Raw genomic sequence first — 21,056 nt, 5'->3', positions numbered from 1 at the left:
TCACAAAATCAACTTTTGTTTATGTAAAATTCATAGAAATGTTCAGATTCTCAGAGGTAAGTTTTAACAAACAAACGAACAAAGGTATAAATACTTCTACAATGGTTTATTAAGATCTACGTTACCTTTATTGTGAAATGGAAAATACACTGTAGGAAAGCAGGCGCAATTGATACCTGAGAAAATTCTTATGAATCTACATTTTTGAGAGGTGACTGAGCTTAGAAAGTGGTTCATTAAGGGTAATACCAAGTTGGTTAGAACTTACTTTGTTCCCCCATCTGCTCACCACTTCTTCCTCCTGCTCCCTCTCATATTGCTGTGAGGTTATTTCATCCTGAGAACTTCTCCTTTTTCAAGGTTACAAGAATTTTTAAAAAGTTGCAGTCACTGGCCCAAAATATCTGACCCTCAGTAATGGAAATATATATTCTTTTCACATCATGCGACACAATAAAAGGTTTACTTCATTCCAGCAAATTATGCAAGAGAGGGTAAATATTTCCTTTCTAAAAATTTTACACAGCAATGCAATTGTAACATGAAAGCTGGTAATCAAAATATGCAGGAAAAATCATGTAACTGTTTGTCAACACTTTTTACTATAAGAATACAACAAATACTGAGGCTAAAGAATGAAATTATATTTGAGGATTTATAAATTGATTCTTCCGCTGGCACAGTTTCATCATTGTTACAAAATATTTAAATAAATTAGAACTATAATTAAAAAAAAATTGTGGCTGTCCATGTCAAGAAGAAAATGCAAACTCTACAGGAACAAAATACTGGTTTGGATTTACTGTTTTGAAGTTAAAGGATAATTCTGTTTGGCTGATTTTTTTTTTTTTTAATTTGAATACACTTTTGAATATTTCCCCAATTTGGTTGATTCTGTTTGAAACCAGTGTGTTAAAAATTTTAAACATGTGGAAATGCTCACTTCACAAATTATTAACTCTCTTGTCTTATTCTAAAAAATTTGGAGGCTCATTAGAAATATTTGTATCTTCAATTTTATATGAAGGCAGAGAAAGTATCATGGGCAGCTAAGCAGACTGGTATGTTGGAATGTTAAATTTTGTAAACAATTGTTCTATTGTGTGCTCGATGCCACTCACACAAATCCTGATGGCTCTCAGTCAATTCTGTAATGCAATCACAACTCTGTTGGAACTACTGCAGCTTTACTTTGTGGAGACTATTTGCTGGGCTGAGACAGATTTAAATCTGATCTATTTTAATTCCATCATGAGTGGCACGATACCTTTACTAAGCTTTGTCCTAAAAATAATTTTTTTGGTAAGCATACAACAAAACCTGTGGCTGGAAAAAATACATTCTATGTTTAAAAAAAATTCCAACACCCTCCAAACCTTCTCACCACATATCTCAAGAAAAGACATATCGTGAAATATACATTGATCTGAGCACTATACCTAGGTCTATATTGACATTCAAATCCTACAACCATTGAAACTGTTTCCAACGCTTTGCAATGCCTACATTTTCAGAAAACAAACTCATCCTCAGATTCTAGAAAAATCTTCATAAGTTTTTATCTCAACATCACAGTGAGAAAGTAAAATAAGCACATAATACTGGCAATGAAGAAACAAGCAATATATCCATTTTGCCATAAAAGGGGTTTGGTACATAATGTGAAAATGCAGTGTAAGAAAATAAATTTAACATGTGATTATTAAGTCCAGTGCAGTCAATATTGTACTTATTTTGTGAATAGCCAGTACATTAGTGATATGCTAATATAGATGACACACAGCGTTATCCAGTCTAATCTTGCAATAGGTGGCCTGTTACCTTTCACGTGAAGAATGGCACTTGATGAGATAGTGCCGTTCAAGTTTTTAGCCCGAACAACATAGAGGCCAGCATCTTTATCACACACCTTCTGAATGAACAAAACATGCTTTGTCTCCTTTTGTAAGAGCTTTAAGTGCTCATCTGCAGTCAGTTTCTGGCCCTTCTTGTACCTGAAGCAGAGAGTCAGTTTTCAAGTCAGTCATATCACTGTACGCCACACAGAACTTTGCAAATTCAGACAATCTTGGTAACTCTAACAGCAAGAGATAGAGAGCACTGCTGTGCTCTCATTCCTCAGATTTAATCTGTTGGTATGTATGAACAGTTAAAAAATGCAAATTACTGGATAATATATTCTTTACAGTAGAAAATGTGGTTCTGAAAATGGTTTTCAATGGACAAGTCACAACTATCTTACTGCAGTATTAGAGGCAACATGACAGCCTGGGCCTTGGTTTTGCACTGAAATACTTTTGCTAATAAGGTCTTGAGTCAATCCACATGCAATTCACAAACAGGCTCTAAAGACTCAACAAACAAACTTTCTAAACTTTTATCTTCAGTATAAAAGACAGTCAAAAGCCTTCCTCCATCTCAGCCCACTTAACATTTACTTAGCTCATGTCATCAAAGAGGATAGAACAATGCCCCAGGAGTTACTTCAGGGAGCTGGTGACATATTCTAACACTTGAGGATCTCTCACTGTGTATTGGTATTGACTCCTGATTTAAAAATGGAAATTAGAGAAAATTATGGCTCTCCTTGCCTCATGATGTTTCAGCACAGGCTACATTTAACCTAACAAAAATATATATTTTTCCACATGTATATTCAAAACACATGTTATTGATGAATTTTTAATTAAAATTCCCATTTTTTTGGTTTTGTGAATTTCTAATTTGCAAAATTATTCCAGTTGAATGTTATCTTTTTGAAAGACAATATATCAACAGTGTGTTATCTTTTCAAGCTAAATTAATGCTTTCTTACAATAAAATGAGCATCTTGTTTCACCAATAATACTCCTCAATCTGTACAGTACTGGTATTTAAAACAAGGTAACTTTATTGATACCAACAAAGGATAGCACCAAGGTTGCATTGTCCAGTATTTTTCTCAGTGCCACTGAAAAAAATTCAGTTTAACAAAAACTTATGGTTTAATTCTTTAAATGTGTAATAATAATATTAACATCAATTTTTCCAGTAAGATGCACATTTAATTTTAATACAGTAAAAGAAAGGCCTCCATTGTGAAAGACTAATGGAATAAGTGGAGAAAAGATAAATGAGGTAAAATTGGAGGAATACACACCACAACATATAGAACTACAATGAAAATCTTGAAATCCTGCCTCTCTTTCAGTCCCTATTCCTTTTGGCAGGGACTTTTTAGAGTTTAGATCTTCATATTACATCATCTGTATTTCTCACAAATCCAGTATAAAGTAATCAAAACAGACACATAGCAATTAAGACAGAGATAGACCATGCACACCAATATATGATATCAAACTGATTCTGTTAATGTAGGTATTTAGGTAGAGTTTTTTAACCTATATCCTGTCTTGGTTTTGATAACTGATTTTCGCATATGTGTAAACGTGTCTCTATATATATGTAGTGACTATATAAATATTTCAGTGTGCATGCACATCTATGTGTCTGTCCACAGGTAGTGCCCAGAGCCTGGGAAAATGCAGGTGAATTTATTCATGGTAAATCTGAAGTGTGCAATTATTTTAAGAAGGCACTGAACAAGTAGAATGCCATATTCCAGAATATGAAAACTATATGCTTTTGCTTAAAAAACATTGGGCATGTTGGCAGTAGTTTGATACTGTCATTCATGAAATTTGGTACAGAGAGATTATTTCCATTTGGTTAATTGTCAAAAACAATTTTGAAGGTGGAAATCATGCAGAGGTGTGGAATAGAAAGGAGACAAGCCCTTTATTCTAGTCTGTAGATTAATTGATTTGGTTGTAAGAGGCTCATGGTGGCTCCCTACTAGGTATAGTTACTACTTCTCATCACAAGCTACCCACCATGTCAGTGTAGGCTCTGGGAATCCTGTTACTTCTACTTCCAAAGTTACCGGAGAACCTTCCATGACGGTTTTGTTAGACAGAAGCTGGGAGAAGTTAGGCGCCTGTCCAGTTAGGCTGGCCATGCTGTTCTTTTCTGAAGAACTTTTAATCTCTTCTCGGGTAACCATCTGCCTCTGACAGCTTCTGGTGGTGTCTGATTGAAACACGAAACCTGAGAATGCATCAGGCAAAGCATGCAGCCTGTCCTGGGGTTTAGTACAGTTATTCAGGGCATGCAATTGTTCTTGTGTTTCTGCCATGCTTTTATGAAGTTCAAGGTGTTGCAAATGTGTTTTGCACACTTCACTCATCATGCTATGTACTGGTTTGGCTTTTATAGGGCAGGAAGCAGTGCTAGTTTCGGATACTCCTTGTGAGCTGCAAGTCAAAGGAGATGCTTCTCTGACTTTTGGACCAGCATCTGTTAAAGAGATACAGAACTTTTCAAAGTGATCCGACTGGCTTTCCGTTCTATTATTCGCAGCACCAGCAAAAGCAGAATTTGTTAAGAGGTCAGATGCTTCCATCAGTTTTATTGTACTAGTGGTTTTCTGCATTTGCAAGCTGTAGGAACTGACATGCAGACTATGAGAACTACAGCAGCACTGCTCGTCTAGCTCAGTTTCAGAATGTAAGAGGTTGGACTCTGGTGTCTCAGAAAGCGGTGGCAAAGAGATATCATCAGGTGATATACACTCATATTCATCTCCGGAGGGTGTTTCTTCTGCCAGGAATTCAGTCTGTAAACTATCCTCTTTGGCCGAAGATGACAGCTCTGTATCCTGTGAAACAAGATCCTCACCAGCTGGACAGATAACTGAAATATCAGCCAATCTATTCCTCTCCTCAAATTAGGAGGGGAAAGAAGAGAAAGAAGAAAAAGAAAAACAAAGAAAGAGTTATCATACATCCCTTGTCATGCAGAATCTAGCAACAATGTCTCTTCTAATTAAACTTGATGCATTCTGAGAAGCAGAAAGAAATGGGGGAAAAGGTAATTTGTCAGAAAATGTTGCAGCAGCTTACTAGAATTTCAAACTTTTCCAATAGATTCTAGAAGATATTATTATACCTATGTATAAGCATTTATTATAACAGTAAAAATGAAACAAAAGTTTCATTTCTATAAACAAAGGGCAATCTGTGCATTTCCTGTAGGTTCTGTTTATACGAGCATTTGCAACGGGAAGAAGGAGGAGGAGGAGGAGGTGGCCTAATTACATCTAAATGGGAAACAGTTACACAGCAATAAAAATATATTAAGAACCAAGTTGCTGGACTTGTTTCTTTGAGAAAAAGAGTTGTCAGTCATGCTCAAGGACTGAATAATCAAACCAACATTTCTACAACATTTTCCAAGCATTTAATATTTCCTCAATTTTTAAAATTTTGCCAGCTGTCCCAAGATCCTGAGAAAAACTTTTAAAAAAGCAATGTTAAAATTATTTTTATATTAACTTGGATCCAGGAAAAAAAAAAAATCCCTTTCATCATGTTCCAAAGAGAACTGGGTGAGGCATAAGTGCATTAATTTTAATCACAACACACCAAAGACATTACCTGATTTGTTAATTACTTCTCTGCCTCTTGATTTTTATATGAATGTAATCTCATATTCAGATTGATTTCATTTGTGCAAAGGCTCTCAGCAAAGGTGCTCATAATGTTTTCTGAAGCTACTCTCTCATTGCTGAATTCTATACAAAAACATGTAATCTACTAAGCAATGTTTCTATGACCTGTAAACTGCCCACTCAAATAAATTGGGTGAGACGCTGAATGTCATTGCTTTCCAAAATAGGTCTCTTTGGCAGTATGCAGTACAAAAGCATGGTGGTATGTTTGTTTTGGTTTTCATTTTGCTCTACTGCTCTAAATACAACCTAACAATTAGTGCACAAAATTAAAAAAAATAAATAGATATATCTAAGTAATAGAACCTAATATGCGTCCTGGTCCTTTAGATATGTTAGTTTCCTATAGATGCTTTTCCAAGTTATTACATTTGTTATTTCAAAGCAAAGTGATTCATGCTAGATCAATGAAAAAATGACTGGAAGAAGGTTGGGATTTTACTGTGTCTATTTTACTAAACAATTCAGTTCAGTTGTGAGATGAAGTTCAAGTAAAAATGTTTCCCACAAGCATCCTCTGATGAACTCTGACCCCTGAAGAGATGGAAAATGACCCTGGGGAAAATGCTGTGGAACAGAATGACAGGGGAGCTGTGAATGAGCAAGCTGCCAGATAGGCTTTGGCAGCAGGGGATCTAAAAAGCAGGAGGATCAATGTGCCATAAGAAGGTCTAGAGCACTTTTAAGGAGGTTGCATTTGAAGGAAATTAATACTGCAAAAGTAGCTTGCAGAAGCACAGACCAAGTTAGAGATTGCTGGCCCCTGATACAAAGCCCTAGTGAGAAGAACCTGCTACTTCTTTAATGAAGTATGGAGTGATGAAAAGGGTAGAGGCATCAGAGCTGCCACCATTCTCATTTGGTATTTGCTGTTTCGCATACCCTTGACTTCTCTCCTTGGCAGCTGAGACTCTGATGAGGACTGCCAAAGCTGTGGCTTAGCAAAAGACAGCTATGGACATCTGCTGAGGTGATCCTCCTGAGGGACTCTCTTTGGAACAGTCACACAATTTGGAGCGAAATCTGGGCTCCAAGTCAATGCTGAAACTCCCACTGACTTGGAATGGAGGTAAGAAAATTAATTAGGTTTCATTTTGTCTCATCAGCAGATTACAGGACGTTTTGTGTTGAACTGAAGGGAGTGGTATTATTAGTTGAATTTCCACAAAACAACACAGGTTAATATCTTGTAGTATTTGTCTGTGTCATCAGTTTGCAAAATGGAATTTTTAGATCTCTAAAACAGTTACCAATATATCCTACCTTTCTGAGGACTTAAATATATTACCAGCCACTTCAATTTACCAGACTATTTTACATAGAAAATTATTTAAATTTAAGCCCAGGATCCCAAGCCTTCAAAATATTCTTTAAACTAAAGTAATTAATCTCATAAAATATAGGTCTGGCTTTGCTTTGCCAATATTTTTAAGATTTCATTTATTCATTAATGATTTGGAGACTTTCATATTCTTCTATTGTATATCTATGAATAAAACATGTTTGTCTATTTGGATTTTTATCACTCTAAATGCATATTCAGTCTTCCCTTATCTAATCTCCTTTTGTGCATTGTTATCAGCATGCATGCAATCCCTATTTTGTATTATTTATGATCTCTGATGCAGAGGATTTTGGCAACTGAAATGGAACTTAAGCATTTTGAGGTGAACTTAAGACAATTATTCGATGGTGAGTTCTGCTATTTCTTCTACAGTGTCATACCAACATGACAGCAAATTATCTTTGACATGATGTCCTACTGAACTGCTCACAGCCGTAGTTGTATTCCATCATTGTTATTTTGTTTCCTGTTATTCACACTGTTGTTAAACTGAATCAATATGCTTGTTTTTTCAGGTTTTTGATAATACTGTAAATGAGAATATAATCGAAGTTTACCAATCTATAACAACAGTCCTCACTTTTGAGGCACAGCATATTAAAGAGTGGAATTCCCTTGAGAGTACACAATGATGCCCATCAATCTGATTAAAAGTAAATTAGTATGAACACCACATACCTGTTTAGTGCTTGTAGGAGACAGAGTATTGCTTCTCTTCTCAGAAATGCTTTCTGAATTTGCAAGGAATTCCCCTGATACCATCTGAAAGAAAAATATTTTAAAACCCCACTTTACCTAATTAAGACCTTAATGATTCAACAAATAATCATTATTTCCACCTCTATTTAGTTCAAGTTCTAAGCTACGAGGTTTCTCTCATAGAATATTACTAATAAATCAAATCCTTTCATAACTTGTATCTAGGTATCATAGGAGCTCCAGGGCTCTGTGAATACTAACAGCACTCTCCACTGTTATGTCCTATATTCCCTTAAATTTCACTTTTAAAGGAGAGAGCAGAATGTACCCTTTTTTCAAGGAAGAATGGTCACAAAGAGGACATCTACCATCTACTGTGGCAATATAACCAAAGGAAAACTGGTAAAAGGTTAAGAAAGGAATATTATTTTAGAAAAGAAAAGGAGATATACAGGCATGTAAAAAATACTAAAAAATAAAAATTCATTGGGAAGAATATGTGTATTCTTAGATAGAAGGAAAGGGGTAACTGAAAATAATTGAAAAGCAATTGGCCAAGACTACACTGGTAACACTCACCCAAATGGAGGCTTCAAAACTGAAAAGCAAGAAACTTTCTAGCAATACACAAAGCCTTTTAAGAAACAGAGTTCTAGTTAGAAAAAACTCCAAATAATCAAACTAACCTGATGCTTTTGCTCCACTTCTTCAACAGTCTCACATGCTTCTTGACCATTACTTTCTTCTATTTTAAGAGTAATCAGCTCTTCAGAAAACTCAGCTTTCTGCCATGTGCAGAGAAAATTAAGTTTATACACCATAGAAGGTAGTAATTGTTAGCTATATGCTGACTTATGCTCTGTACAACAGAGTAAAGACAAAGTGAAATCCTATCAAAAATCTGTCATCAGCACAGGTATAAATTGCTTATGGCCAAAATAATATGCAGCAAAAGCCCATTAATTCATTCTTGGACAATAAAAGACAGAGTCTTCATTATCTACCCCAATCTGTTGTCTTCCATAATTCCTCCTCAACTAATATATTATAATTAGCTACACCTAAAGCAGTTTATCAGAACATGAAGCCAAAAATGTTGTTGTTCTCTTTTATATTGATATAAAAGCAAGGCTTTTCTAACTCAAATTACTTTGGCTTTAACACAACTCCTTTCCAAGAGGGAGCCAAGGTAGGTTGTTTGGCATTTTGTAGATCTAGCAGTTCCCTATATTGCAATACCAAAAAAAGAAGAAATATGAAGAAAAAACCAAAACTATTTGCCTAGATATTTAAAGAAAAATTGACATTTTCACCTAAAGGTTTCTTGAAGGAGTAACAGGTCTGAAAGAAGGAAAGAAAAAGAAACGTAGAAGAAATATTAAGTGCCCAAACAAGTAGCACTTCATTGATTCATGACAATCATTACCTAAGATAATAGAAAAGTGAACAATTAAGAAGTATTTCATATTGCCATAGATGATTCTCAGTTAAAAGCACCGATTCAGACACTAAGCCTGACAAATCAATGCAGATGCAATACATTCTCCAGTTCAAGAAAAATACCTTTATCTCCTTCAATTCTCTCAGAGATCTGCACAACTCATCAACAGAATTCATTATTTCTTTGTACTTAAATACAATTTTTTCAACATACTTCTTTCCTTCTTCAATACCTACAAAGGCAAAACAGCATAAAAGTAGAGCAGAATGCTTCAATCAGACATGAAAAATCAGTGCACTTTGTAACCCCAACATACTACAATTACATTTTTCCATGTTTTTCTTTGCTGGAGGAATTCTGTGATTCATAGCAATGTGCTTTCCTACCTCTTACTGGCTTACTTGAAATGAATCCTCACAGTTTCTGCAAGTCTACTCTCTGGTTAGTAATACTACTTTAAAAGATGCTGACCTCAAAGTGTCTCCTACACTAGTTGCCATATTATGCAAGTAGGAGGCACTTAGATCCCTGTTATAAGAAGTACAAAACAAAGGCAGGATGGATGAGCTTTCTCCCATGTAATGACTTAAAGAACACCAAGCAACTTCTTTCTCCTGGAGCTCTTAATCCTGGAGTGAAAAAAATCAGTTCTGAAAAATCCATTCTATCATCTCCTTTCCTGCAGATAGGAATGTTTAAAATACTGAGAAGGCTTAAAAAAAATTTTTAGAAGTCAGAGAAGAAAAAAGAAGTGATCTGTGCGCCCTAAATTTAAAAGCCCAGTTTGACTCTAGAAGTTTTTTCAGCTTTACTACCTGAATTGACAGGCTACACAAAATCCCTTCACATTTGGATGGCCACCTTATGTTTGGACAAGATAACTTTAATAAGTATATAAAAAATTACAAGAGGGGGAAAAAAGTAAAATATGAGGTTTTTTGACTTTTGTTTTTTTTGGTCAACAGTGTTCCAGATCAATATAATTTCAAATACAGTATCTAAATAGCAATCTACATTATATGCTAAAAAAAATTGGCAATCAAATCCTACCAGTTATTCACAGTATTAATGTAAAAAATTAATTCAGCACTGCGATATATCGTTATGCTATACTCTGACTTCAAAGGTTGTCTGTTATGAGAGAGCTTAAGCCATGAAGTCTTAACTCCAAGCTCATGTATATTACAAGGACATTTTGATTTCAAGGTCAACTCAGGCTGTATACACAAAAACTGAGTAAATACCAGACTTCTGAATACTTTCATATTTTTATTTTTTGTAAATATTTGTTCTGAAATCCTTCACCTCTTCCAATCAATATTTTAAAACAACATTTCTTTTTTAAAATTCATGGGGTTTTCTTCTTAAATGAACAAATCTAGGAATCTGCTTCCCAACTTCCTGTATTTTGTCCCCACAGTACATTACCAGGTATCTCCTCACCGTATAACCGTGTAGCAAGGTCCATAATCTGCTGAAGTTTTCCTTCTTGTTCAGGCACTGTAGGTTCAATAAACTTATTGAATTGCTTGTAGAGAGTCTCAATTGCTTCTCTTGTTTTGCATTCTGCAGAATAGTTGCCAACTCTAATCACTGTTGCACTCACATCTTCAAACCAAAATTGACACTGAGTGATAAAAAAGTCTGCATTATAATGAATTACTATCAGCAGCTCAAGCTCTTGTAGAATAGACTGGATTATTCTTAGACTTTCCATAACCAATGGCATACAGTGTCTTAAATATTTTGACTAATTTAACTGGAAAAACATTTGTTCACTACTAATGGTGCCTCAAGTATTAATAGCTGTTAAATTTTCATTAAACACTAGGCCCATGCTCATCTTACAAGCATGGTAAGGTTATTATTTAATGGTTCTGCAAAGACATGTTTTATTTCTGAGTTCTTTCTACCTTGTAGTTCAGTTGACTGATTTCAAAAATTTCATATTATGGCCTGTAATAGCTGTGTAAGGGCAGAAGGGTTCTATAAATTTAACATACTGTCAAACAGTTTTTGGTCTCAGCAATCACTAAAGTTGCCAGGAATCTTTCTACTGACAAGAATGGGCTTTAGAACTTACCCATAATAAATATCTTTGGTTAACAATGCTCAGAACAGGACAGAATCTGGGTTCACTCAAAATCATCAGTATTGCATCATTACAAAAAGTAGCTAATAATCACCATTTCTAGCCACTGCTGAAATCAGCATTTAAGACTGTGCCTATTTGCTGAAAGAAAAGTTATGAGTACAAGGTGATACTTTACACTGAGTAAAAAAAAAAAAAATTATATGACTGAATTACTAGGAAAGTCATCTGGAGGTGGAGACCCCAGCTGCATGAATATGGTCACCTGCACATTTATTTCCCCCTTCCACCACAAAATTTAGAAAGAAACAATAATAAAAAAAAAAAATTACCAATTTGCTACTTTCAGAAGGTACAGATTAACCTTGAGGCAGTTAAAGCACTTTTATCTCTCCCTGTCCTGGATCTTTATTACAGCCACAGTGGGGATCTCAGGTTTACTAGTACCTCTTTCATCATCTGCTGCAGATGCTCCGTGAGATCCAGATTTTGCTTGTAATCTTCCACAACCACGTTAAAATCATTCAGCTGTTTTTGTAAGTCACTGATTGAACCCAAGAGAACTCTAACTTTAGCATTAGGTTCATTTGCAAAAGGGTCAATTACTTTCTTCTCCAAATTATCCATCTTCTTTTTAAGAATCTGTTTAAAAGACATAGCAATGGTAAATACAGCAACAAAACGCTTCTAGTTTTAGAAATTAAATATAAAAAAGCAGGGGAAAATCCTACAAACACATTAATTGCCCTATGTTTTAAAAATTACAATTTGCTCTTTCAAAACTGTTGGGCCACTGCAGTGCTGATTAAAATTGATATAAATTATGTTTATAGAAGGTATAATTGATCTACTTTTTTCAGCTTAAAAATAAACAAATACCTGTAGTAATAAAACAGTCATGCATGACTTGCAGCTATAAAGGAAGGGTTTCTGGTGAATGCAAAACATGGGTGAGGCTAGCAGGGTTCCAAAGGTGCAAATGAGCATGATCAATTCCAGCCAATGAACACAGCCAGAGGTTCTGAAGAAAAAGGTTCATCTTACATGAAGAAATGAGAAAGACAGGGAAGTAGCTTGATGCAAGAGATAATTATTTTAGGGTTTTTTTTAAGAAGGACTAGGTCACACATATTGTGAAGTAATAGAGGCAAGAAGAATAAAAGATTGAAAAGAAAAATAATGGAGGATAAAATGAGTGAAGTCAGGAATTGAGTTGAGATTATCTTACTGAAGTAAGTGGAAGAATAACAGGAATAGAACAATGAAAAATGTCTCAATGACAGACAGGAAAGATATAATGCTGAGTGAGAGGGAAGTGCACAATAATTTTTTTGATGTGTCAATCTCCTGTGATGTGCTTGGCATTGGCTGAGTAATTCAACTATTGAAGTTTCTGCAAAGCCTTGAATTTCTACTACCTGTATTTTCTCTGCATATGTATCAACTTGCTGAATCTGTATTTTAAGTACTTTCATATTTCGAGCTTTTTCTGTTTTCTTCATGTAGTTAAACTTCAAATTGTTGAACTTCTTTTTGAGATCCTTAAATGATTCTCTGAGCTGCAACAGAGTAAGCATATCTGTTAGTAAAAAATGAAATCAGCACACATCGATTTAGGATTTTTGAAGAGCTGTTTAATGGACAATTTGAATGCTGAAAATTTAATACTGAAATTAATAATACTATGCCATCTCATAAAGCATCCTTAGTTCCTCAAAATTTCTTTACAGTAATGGAAACTTGTAATCTTGCTAAATCAACATTTTTGCATTCCCAATGCAGAGTACTGTTTCCAGAATGACTGGAGGGCTAAAAAAGGGTTGCGACAAAGAATGAGATCATTGCTCAATCTATGAAAAAGTCCTGTCCAGGAGCTTCCACTGATTTTAACTAGAGGCAGATGCCCTTCACATACTTCAGCCCATTCAGTAGAAATGGTAGCCACGTAAATGTATGCCCATAATTAATTTCCAAAAAACCTAGTTTTACTGGGCTTGGGCAAGTGGATTTCTTTTTATTCATAGTACCTTTCTCCTACAATTCATTTACTTTATGTCAGGTTGGTTTTTTGTTGGTGTATCATCCCATTTCCCATTCCTTTTTCAAAACTCCTGCTTCTGAAGTTACACATGGGCTTAATTTTATACACTGTGCTAGTCCAAAAAAACCCAAAAACAAAACCAAAAACCCATGTTATTTTTTCATTTAGTTTTATATAAATAAGCATATCAAAACCACTCAGATAAATTACTGTTAAAGGGTTATGAAATTTTCATCCATAGTTTTCTTTATATTTTTTCTCTGAAAGCTATGCAACCTCCAATTTTATTTACAACTCTAAAAAATCCTTTCAGGTATTACCAATACTTTTTAATTTCTTTAAGCAAGAAATGCAAGAATCAGACAAGTAAAAAACCCACTTGAAATCAGCACTATTTTAACTACCTTGCAACTCCATGATCACATTTTCAAGTTATTTTTAATTAATTAAAAAAATTTGAAATGGATAAATAAAAAAATGACCAAAATATTGATTTTAAGAATTTCAGACCCTTTAGGTTAATAATATTTTGCTTTTAGGATAATGTACAATAAATTATGTGAAGTTATATTTATTTAAAGACACCAATGTAAAGAAATGCAGAAGTTCTAATGCTTTAGGATCTGTTACTCCAGACACACAAATGAAAAAAGCTTAATTAGTGTTAACAAATTCAGGTCACATCCACAATTTGATATCTAAATATGCATTTGAGGCTTTTTTAATATTAAAAGGTCCTACAGATTTTGCTCTGCCCCCCTCCTCCTTTCTGCCAAGGAATCCAGGGAGTAATGAAGGTTTATTTTGCAGCTCCTGTTATTGGAACAGCTCACAATCAATCATTATTATTATTATTACATACTAATGTTAATCCATCAAGGGATATATTTTTCATTTTCATTTCATCTAGTGGGATGTTGCCACATTATTTCAGCAGTGAATAAACAGATGGTGCTCACTCAGTGTAATGGAAAGGAAGGGAATCCTATCACTGGCCCTGTGATCTCCAATTAGTTTAAGCTCTTTATCCCACCCAAGTACACAGAATAATACAGTCTACCTAAAAGCCCTCTGTTAATATAATCACTTCTGTAAAACAATATTTTTTTTATTCAGAACACAAGAGCCTTATTTGCTTGCTTCAATTTTGTGGGAAAGAAAAGATGAACAGGAGTTTATTTTAGTTTATCTCACTGGCTTGGGTACACACGGACTAGTAGTGATAATTTATAAGGCCAGAGGCTCTCCTCACAGCAGTATGTGAAATCAGATCTCCTTGTTTCAGATATGATAGCTCATGTGTCAAAGGTCTGCAGCTGCTGTCATTCTTCTCTTTCAGCCTCAGTGGAAAAACCAGATTCAGCTCTGACTTGTCCATCAGACTGCATGTGCACATCTTCTGTTATCATCAGCAATTGTACCAAGGACAATGCACAGTTTCCAATTTTTAGAAACCTAAATATACCTCAGTTTAGCAAGATTAAATGAGAAATAATAAAGGAAAAATGCATCCAAATATGCTTCAGTGACATCAGCCCATTGCTTCAATGGAACTTTGTACCTTGTCTATTCTGTCACAGTCTTTAATCAGGCAGCTGCTCCTAACTATAGTTGCCCTGTCATGGGTGGAGAATGATAGTGGACGAGAGTCATAGACAAAACTTTTAGTAGCATCAATAATCGAAATACCCCATGAAAGCAGGTTGCTGAAAACAGATTTTCAAAGTTACAAGGATTAAGAAACAGTCAAACACTATGTGGAAAGAAATAAAAGGTGTTGCTCATGTGATTAATGACTACTTTGCTCCTGGGACAACAACCAAAGTCAACTAAAGTTGAGAAGTGTGGCTACATATTGGTTCCCACTGACTTCTGTATAAAGATAGCTTATTATCATTTATGGGTAAAATCTCTGTTTCCAGTCATATCTTTCCATAAGTGTATAAATAATGACATGGTAAAGAAGAGATGAGATGAGATGAGATGACTGGGAAGAGCTGTGAACCTGCTTGAGGATCTGTTGCTCTTCTGTTGCAAGTTTTATGCAGACATGCATAAATGCTATTTTTAAAGTCACCACCCAAGGAAAAGGCTTCCCCATTGCAAAAGCTATTGCATGTAATGAACTGTGTCACTGCTAACCCCATGAACAGGTCCAGGTTGCTCCATGCAGTGGGTCAGTGTACCTGGGGCTGAGCTCACCAGTGACTGCAGTGTAACTCAGCTGCAGCTCTTCAGAGCCTGCTGCCCAAACTAACTCACAGAGCAAGAACCCCAAACTGGCAAATACAGATCTCAAGATGATATGAGCTTTCCTTATACTTTTCAAAGATGTAGAGGACATCAATACTTATTTTTGCCTTTTCAAATTCTCTTTAAATTAGAGAAGGCACGGAAAACACATGCATTTTACTCTTCACTCCTCCAAGACTGCTTCAAAACTCTTGCTATAGATTCTTGGCTATAAATCTCAGGATTTGTTTCCTTGTTTCTTAAAGAAGCACCAATGTATTACAAACAGAGGGAACTAGCTATGTCCTGTAGGTATCTCTTCAAACACCACTGAGTCCTAAACACCAAAGCCCTATTTCACATGCTGTATTTACACACTTTAATTAATCACATCAAACAGAAATTAATGTAAGTATTTACAGCAGAATCCCAAATATTTTCAGTCAACTTAAAGTTTGCTCTGTAAACTGGTAAACCACTACTAAATTATCTGGTTGGCTGTTTACTGTGTGACAGCCACGAACAGCTGCTGCTTGCTGCTGGCACATGAAATATTTATTTGCTTGGACACAGTAGATAGCAAATAAATTGCTGGTTCAGACAAGTCTGCTACATACAAGCAATATTCAATTCCTCATGATAAAATTGACAGAATTTAAAATACTGAAGGAAGTACTCATAAATAATATTCTTGAAGTAGTCTGGTGTCTGGTTTCTTGATCCCTGAACAGAATTAGTTATAGATACTTAATGAAAAAAAAAAAAAAAAAGAAAGAAGAAAATGCCAGTATATTAAAGTTGATATAGGTACTTTGGCCAAATATTTGTTTAGGTAATATCTTCATCTTCTACGGGAATCTGTAATAGAAAAGGAATCTAAAGAAAAAGGTATCCACATGCCAAATTAGTATATTTCTGTTAGTTTATGTTCAAGATTTAATTAGGTTTGGGGATGACAGGTTTTAACTTAACCAATCAACATGGCTTTCCAACTGAAACTGAAAAACAAAATAAAAAACCTGAATAGTTAACACTGTAATTGTTATGTAATTATTTTACAGAGAGTATCCAATAACTATCAGATGACAAAAGATACATTTGGCTGTATAGGGCATGTGGTGAGTAACCCACTGCTTATGTGACCTTTTATGTTAAATTTGAAAGACATTAGATTGGCTTTTCCCTCTACTTCCTGCTTTACCTCCTAATCTAACAAGCAATAAAAATAGAAAAATAATTCTTCTTAGAAGGGAGTCATATTCTTTTGCTCTCATTATGTAATCCTAGAACTGAAGGATAGAAATGAGATTCATTTATTTAACAGTGTGTCTTTGAACATGGCCAGCCTTACATACAGGCTTCTTTTATTCAGCCAGATTGAGAGGTTTTTCAGCAAAAACCTAGAACATTTTACATTTCAAATGTCAAATATTCTGATTCTGCCATGCCACTGTGAATTATAATGGGACTTTTGTTTAGATACTTCATGCTTACTTTCTCTTCTACAGCATGGTTCCTCTGCCAGAGTGCTTCTCCTAACCACCTGTTCTTCCTATTACCTCTTACCATCAGGCAAGGAGTTACAGAAAAACAATGTGAAACACATTCACCTTATAATCAGAAGTGTAGCTCTTATGCAAATGCTTTTTTTTTTAATTTTAAATTATCTTTTTGTGAAAATAGATACTTTTCATAAACACACAAAATAATTTTTAAAATGAAAGAAAACCCACACAAAAATTTTCTCATTAAAAATAGTTGGGACAAAAATCTCAGTCACCTCTTCTTTGGAGATTTTCCGAAAATACAGTCTGTCTTTACTTACATGTGGATTTACTTAGCCAAAGATAAAAATAAGAAAATTAAACTTTCAATGTCCTGTATTTTAACTACCCATGCTTCACGCTACAGGGAACATTAATGTGAAATCCTTCCAGCTCAAAAGCCAGTTTCTGTACTTCACTGATGCAGAGAAGTAGAATCTGCAAAACATCAAGTACAGAGCCCATCGGCCTCCAATGCATCACTCTGGGAAAGGTAACTTTGAAAAGTTTTTTCTAAATTAATTTTTTGTAGAGACATCTAATGAATGCAACCTTCTAATTTGTGAATGAATTTGTATTTGACCTACCAAGATGTTAAGTTGATAATCATATTGAGTAATTATTCCTAAATTCCATAATGCTAAATTCTAATCTCTTGTGCCAATGAACATTTCCTTTCCTCCTAGCAGTTTTAAGTACTATATCTTGTGTTTCTGAAAAAATGTTAGTACCAGATTATTCTGAACTTTTCATTAAAATAGTGAAAGTTCTTTCCAACAGCCCAACAACCGCAATATGGATAAATTCTACTTTTGTTTGAAACTTTAACTTCATAATAAAAACACATGAAGACTCATGTTTCAGATGAAGCTGACTGAGCTAAAAGCCAAAGAAAACATAACTGCTCTATTTCCAGTCCTCTTGGTACAGTGAAGGCATTTTATTGCCAGCCCAACAGTTTGATAGAGTCCTGAACAGCAGAGCCACAGACCACAGATTACTGTTGCTGTTGCATGGATCCAAGGCTGCTGCTAAAACAAAAGTCTGTTTTCTGTATACATATGAAGCATTTGGGGGAATGGTAAACAGTAATGTATATTATAGAACACAACAGCTCTTTTAACACTCATTCAGTGTGTTGGGATTTTACCCCATTTACCTCATTTATATCCTCTTGAGTGGTGCAGTGTTGGAAATATTGTGACACTTCTTCCTCATACTTCTCAGCTCTGGAGCTCCAGTTTATGCTATCACACTCAAATCTACCAAGTTCCTGCTTCAGAGTCTTTACAGAAACATTCAAGCAATTCTAATGAGGAAAGAGACAAATTTATCAGTCCTGAGAAATGCATTGATTTAACCAATCCAAATTGAAAATCACTGAGGCAGAATGTGCACAGTCAGCCACAATGGGCTAGTGAGCTATTAAACCTCCCCTGGAAGGACAGAAAGTGCATAGCAGTTTCTCTCATGAGTAGCCTTTGGAGCAGTTTTGGGTCAAAGTCACAACCTAAACATGGTGTTTTCTCCAAACAAAGAGGAAGTGACCTACTCTAGTCCTCTGCCACCAGGAGAATAGCTTCTTTCTGCCATCATTTAATTTATAGAGTCTGAAGAGCAGACTGCCAATATGAATAATTTAGCCAAAGTCAAAAGGAAAGTCTTACTTTCTTGGGAAGTGAATGAATACAGGGCAATGAAAATTCTTCCCTGAATAAATAATTTCTTTCTAAAACGATATCCATCTTGTCATGCAAGTCTGTCTTGTATCCACTAATAAGGTAATGCTGTTATTATATTTCCTTTTTTGTTCTTCTGTTATCCTTTCTTTACAGGAGAATAATTCTGCAAAGCAACCTTTACAAAGTAGCAGGACTGTAATGCAGAGATTCAAGAAATCACCATCTGGGCCTTGACCTTCACAAAAATACTGAAGAAAGTTATGGCTTTTTGTTTTTAAGTACTGATATTTTAAGATGAATTTCCTTAAAGCTCTCTCTTTATCTTTCTCAGAGTAGTAATACATTTTTCTACATCTAAAATGCAGCCAGATAATTCCATTAATCTTTAATATTTATTCTTGATTTCACAAACCATTCCACTTATACTCACAGGTTGCTGCACTGCAGACAAGATATCTACTCCCTGGGTGATGAGCAGATTGTATAGCTGTCTAATATGTGCATGTTTTTCCTGAGAATTCACAAGGTAGGCTTTAGCCTGGTGCACATTTTCAGGGTCCCCACATATTTCAGGAAAATCCAGTTCTCCTGATTTTGATAGACATTCCAGCTGAAATATACAAAGACGAAAATCTCTGTGTGTTTAAAATAACTTACAATTTCTTTCTCACCCACCCAAACTTTCTTGAGGTGGGTTTAAGTAATTAAAATTGGGTCAGATCTGAGTTTTAAGTTCTACGAATTCATGCATTTTTAGATCCAAGATTTTAATTCTGATGACCAGGCTAATTAACGCTATTTCTTTGCAGAAAAAGAAAGAAAAGAAAGACAACAGGAACCAAAACCAAAGAGAGTTTAACTATAAGGGGAAGAATGTATATTTTAAAATATTATACTCACTTCTTTTTTAATGTGATGGAATTTGACTGTCTTGCTGAAAATCTCATCATATTCTATCATTGTTTCCTTTACTGTTTGATGGAAATGAATAAGCTCACTTATTCTCTCAGAATTCTCTTTCACAGGAAATCCTTTCTGGCTTGGCAATTCCAATAATTTTATCAGGTACTCAAGCTCAGCATTCAGTTGCTAACAAAAATAAAAGAAATTACTCCATTTTCACAAACATAATTGAAATTTTTCCTTTACATTTGATGAAATAACCACCTAATAATGCTAAATTGCCTTGGGAAAAAGTGAATGCCATGCACTTCAAAACACTACATTCTGTGCTTTTTGCTAGGCACAAATCTCAGCCATAACCCAACAACTGCCTTGCATGAAAATGAGTCAAACATAATTAAGGGAAAATGGCAGAATGAACTGCTAAAACTCAAGAGACAATATGCACAGGAGGTAGAAAATCCAGTATGATGTACCTCAGGCTCTGACCAGCTCCAAATTCCAAAGCATGAAGCTGGTGGTCTCTGTGTCCTTCCACCACCCCAATGCTTGTGTTTCACTTCAATACACAGCTAACACTGCATGAGACATTCCTGGGACACTGAAGGCAAAATGTCTTCTCCCCTACCTTATAAACACACACAAACACTTCCTCCTGGAAAACTCATGTAAAACATAAAACACTTCAACCCAGACAGTACCTGGCGTCAGTGTGGATGTGAATCTTTACAAGACCAAAAAGAGCTTTTGACTCAGCCTTCATTCCACCAGCTTGGTTTCTCACCTGATAGTGTGGTTTCATTTGGTTAAGCTTTTTCTGCAGTTCCAAAACAATTAAAAGGTCACTTCCAAGGTCAACTGGTGCTGCAAGCTGGAGGGCCTCTTGAAGAATCTCTAATCCATGGGTAGTCTAAAAGATAATCAAAAGCTTCAGCATTTCTAACTTCAATAAATAAAAAAAACCCCAAATTTAAAGTCAAATCTAAATTGGCAACAAGAACTCCCCTCAAACCAGACACCCAAATGCTGACAGTAAAGCCTCTCCATCACAAACCTTCTGAGTGGCAAGGGTGATAAGATATCTATAAGACAGCATGAAAAAAAGGTTCAGACACCAAGACTGTGGGATCCACACACACAGTTTATGTGATAACAGATGTGGTGCTGTACTGATAAGCTGCACTACAGAAACAGCAGCTACAAACCTCTGGGTCTTCTGCTAGCCTAACTAGTGTTTATTTTAAGGAACACTGCACACTCTCCCTGTTGTAAGAAGGTTTCAATCCTCTTTCTGTATGAACCTGGTTGGTCTTGAGTTTAGTAAATATCAGGACACAGTTTAGTTTAGCAACTATTTAGTCACCAAAAACCAGGGCTCCTAAATAGAAAAAAACATAAAAAACAAATCACTGCTGTTAAAGCATTGATTAAACTTCATTAAGACTTGGAATTTGAAGTGGCGATTTGGACTTGTATGCATTTGAGTAAGGGCAAAAAGGATCAAAAACATTTCATGATTCCCGATGACT

At 35.3% G+C, this 21,056-nt stretch overlaps 1 protein-coding gene across 4 annotated transcripts in view; it reads right to left on the bottom strand.

Moving 5' to 3' along the window:
* The window catches only part of CCDC141 (coiled-coil domain containing 141), a 59,850-nt gene that overhangs the window by 6,035 nt on the left and 32,759 nt on the right, over positions 1–21,056 (bottom strand). For 3 of the 4 annotated variants that reach the window (XR_014853450.1, XM_085066339.1, XM_085066338.1), the window contains exons 15-26: positions 20,312–20,437; positions 19,525–19,713; positions 19,055–19,234; positions 18,102–18,251; positions 12,544–12,684; positions 11,573–11,767; positions 10,477–10,660; positions 9,156–9,265; positions 8,279–8,377; positions 7,572–7,655; positions 3,873–4,759; positions 1,822–1,994 (exon numbers count right to left, since the gene is read on the bottom strand). Coding sequence is in view for 3 of the 4 variants with exons in the window: in XM_085066339.1 (XP_084922465.1) it covers positions 1,822–1,994; positions 3,873–4,759; positions 7,572–7,655; positions 8,279–8,377; positions 9,156–9,265; positions 10,477–10,660; positions 11,573–11,767; positions 12,544–12,684; positions 18,102–18,251; positions 19,055–19,234; positions 19,525–19,713; positions 20,312–20,437 (2,518 nt within the window). In the remaining variant the exon portion in view is untranslated. The remainder of the gene's footprint in view (positions 1–1,821; positions 1,995–3,872; positions 4,760–7,571; positions 7,656–8,278; positions 8,378–9,155; positions 9,266–10,476; positions 10,661–11,572; positions 11,768–12,543; positions 12,685–18,101; positions 18,252–19,054; positions 19,235–19,524; positions 19,714–20,311; positions 20,438–21,056) is intronic. The other variant, XM_085066340.1, reaches the window with a different exon arrangement.

The sequence above is a fragment of the Lichenostomus cassidix genome, chromosome 7, assembly GCF_008360975.1.
Source record: "Lichenostomus cassidix isolate B80296 chromosome 7, HeHo_3.0, whole genome shotgun sequence".
Lineage (NCBI taxonomy): Eukaryota > Metazoa > Chordata > Aves > Passeriformes > Meliphagidae > Lichenostomus > Lichenostomus cassidix.
Note: the sequence above shows the minus strand (reverse complement) of the source record. Positions and strands in the feature narration are given on the sequence as shown.